The sequence below is a fragment of the Silene latifolia genome, chromosome 3 (assembly GCF_048544455.1).
Source record: "Silene latifolia isolate original U9 population chromosome 3, ASM4854445v1, whole genome shotgun sequence".
Lineage (NCBI taxonomy): Eukaryota > Viridiplantae > Streptophyta > Magnoliopsida > Caryophyllales > Caryophyllaceae > Silene > Silene latifolia.
In genome coordinates, this window is record NC_133528.1 from 120,605,906 (window position 1) to 120,607,925 (window position 2,020).

General features: G+C 42.1%; 1 protein-coding gene across 1 annotated transcript; it reads right to left on the minus strand.

Annotated features, from left to right (window-relative positions):
* Positions 1–480: 480 nt before the first annotated feature.
* LOC141649599 (uncharacterized) lies at positions 481–819 on the minus strand. The gene has a single exon (XM_074458285.1). It carries the CDS (start codon positions 817–819, stop codon positions 481–483), a length of 339 nt encoding a protein of 112 aa, XP_074314386.1.
* Between the last annotated feature and the right edge of the window lie 1,201 nt (positions 820–2,020).

The window sequence follows — 2,020 nt, forward strand, 5'->3', positions numbered from 1 at the left end:
ATGGGTACCATGGTCACTTATGAACTCGTGTGGGACCCCATATCGGCAAATAATGTCATTCTGAATGAACTTTGCCACTTGTTTTGCATTGAGAACCTTATAGGATTTAGCTTCTACCCACTTCGTGAAGTAGTCAATGGCAACTAAAATGTAGCAATGCCCTCCTATTCCGGAAGGGTTTACCTTTCCAATTATGTCGATTCCCCAAGTTGAAAATGGTCAGGGAGATGTCATAGTGTACAACATCGAAGGAGGTACATGTTGTACATTCGCGAAAATTTGGCAATTATGACAGTGCCTAACATATTTCTGATAGTCTGCTTCCATCGTGGCCCAATAGTAACCCAATCTCATGATTTTCCGGGCAAACATGTGTGCGTTCATGTATGGCCCACATTCTCCCTCATGGACTTCTTCCATAACCTTATCGGAAGTTGATTTATCGATACATCGTAAAAGAACTCCTTGAGCGGTCATTTTTTATAACTGCCCATCATCGGTCTTGATAAATTGGGCCGCCAACATTCGAAGGGCCCACTTTCCTCGTGTATCGAGGTCTGAAGGGTATTCTCCCGTCTCTGTGTATTTCAAGATGGCAGTATACCAAGGATCGGTTTCACTTTCCTCGGGGATGTCGATTGCATTCACGTATGATGGTGCAGATCTCCTTTCTATACAAATGGACATACTATCCATATGCTCGGGAATATTGATTAAGGCTGCCAATTTTGATAATGCATCGGCAAATTGATTTTCATCTCTCGGAAGATGAACATATTTGACATCATCAAAGAATCGTTGAAATTCCCCGATCCTCATTTGATAAGGAGTCAAACTTTCACTTTTGATTTTCCGGGACTCCGTTACTTGATTGATTACCAAAGACGAGTCCCCGTGCACAAGAAGTCTTTCACGCCCAGGTCTAGAGCGCTACGCAAATCGAGCAAACATGCTTCGTATTCAGCGGCATTGTTGGTGACATTGAAGTCCAATTTGATTGAGACTGGCACATGTTCACATGTTGGGGAAATGAGGAGAATTCGGATTCCATATCCCATGTAGTTGGATGCTCCATCGAAATATAGGTCCCACACGTCATCTTCGATATGGATTACGTTCTCATCGGGAAATGACCAAGTGTCGATTGCCTCGGTTTCTTCAATTGGATTTTCGGCAAGGAAATTGGCCATTACCCCTCGTTTTATAGCTTTTAAGGGTATGTATTTGAGGTCGAATTCGGATAGCATAAGAATCCATCTTGACATTCTACCATTTAGTACCGGTTTTGCAAACAAGTACTTGATCGGATCCATTTTTGAATAAATGCTAACACTGTAGCTAAGCATGTAGTGCCTTAACTTCTTTGTGGCCCAAACCAAAGCTAAGCATGTCTTTTCAAGTGGAGTATATTTCACTTCATATTCTAAGAACTTTTTACTAATGTAGTAAATTGCTCTTTCTTCTTTGTCAATAGTTTGGGCTAGCATATCCTCCATTGCGGTATCCGTAACTGTAAGGTACAGTGATAAGGGCAACCCAGACACAGGTGAGCTTAGAACTGGAGGTGATGATAACACTTCTTTGACTTTGTTAAAAGCAGCTTGGCATTGTTCATTCCAGATTTCATGTTATCTAACCTTTAGTTTCTTAAAGATCAGCTCGCATATCATTGTCAATTTCGCGACAAATTGGCTTATATATTGGACTCGGCCCAAGAAACCTCGGATTTGTTTCTCGGTCCCGGGAGGAGGCATTTCTACGATAGCCTTGATCTTGGACGGGTCCACTTCGATGCCACGGTGGCTAACGATGTGGCCCAATAGTTTACCCGAAGTGACTCCAAATGCACACTTCTGTGGATTTAATCTCATGTTGTATTTTCGCAATCTTTTGAAGAACTTTTGAAGTGCTTCGAGATGACCACTTCATTCTTTGGATTTCACGGTCATGTCATCGACATAAACCTCTACTTCTTTGTGCATCACGTCATGTAGCAACGTCGTTGCTGTCCTTTGATATG

Bases quoted from the DNA above. Each gene is read 5' to 3' on its own strand.
- LOC141649599 (XM_074458285.1), bottom strand. From the start codon at position 819: ATGAGGATCGGGGAATTTCAACGATTCTTTGATGATGTCAAATATGTT.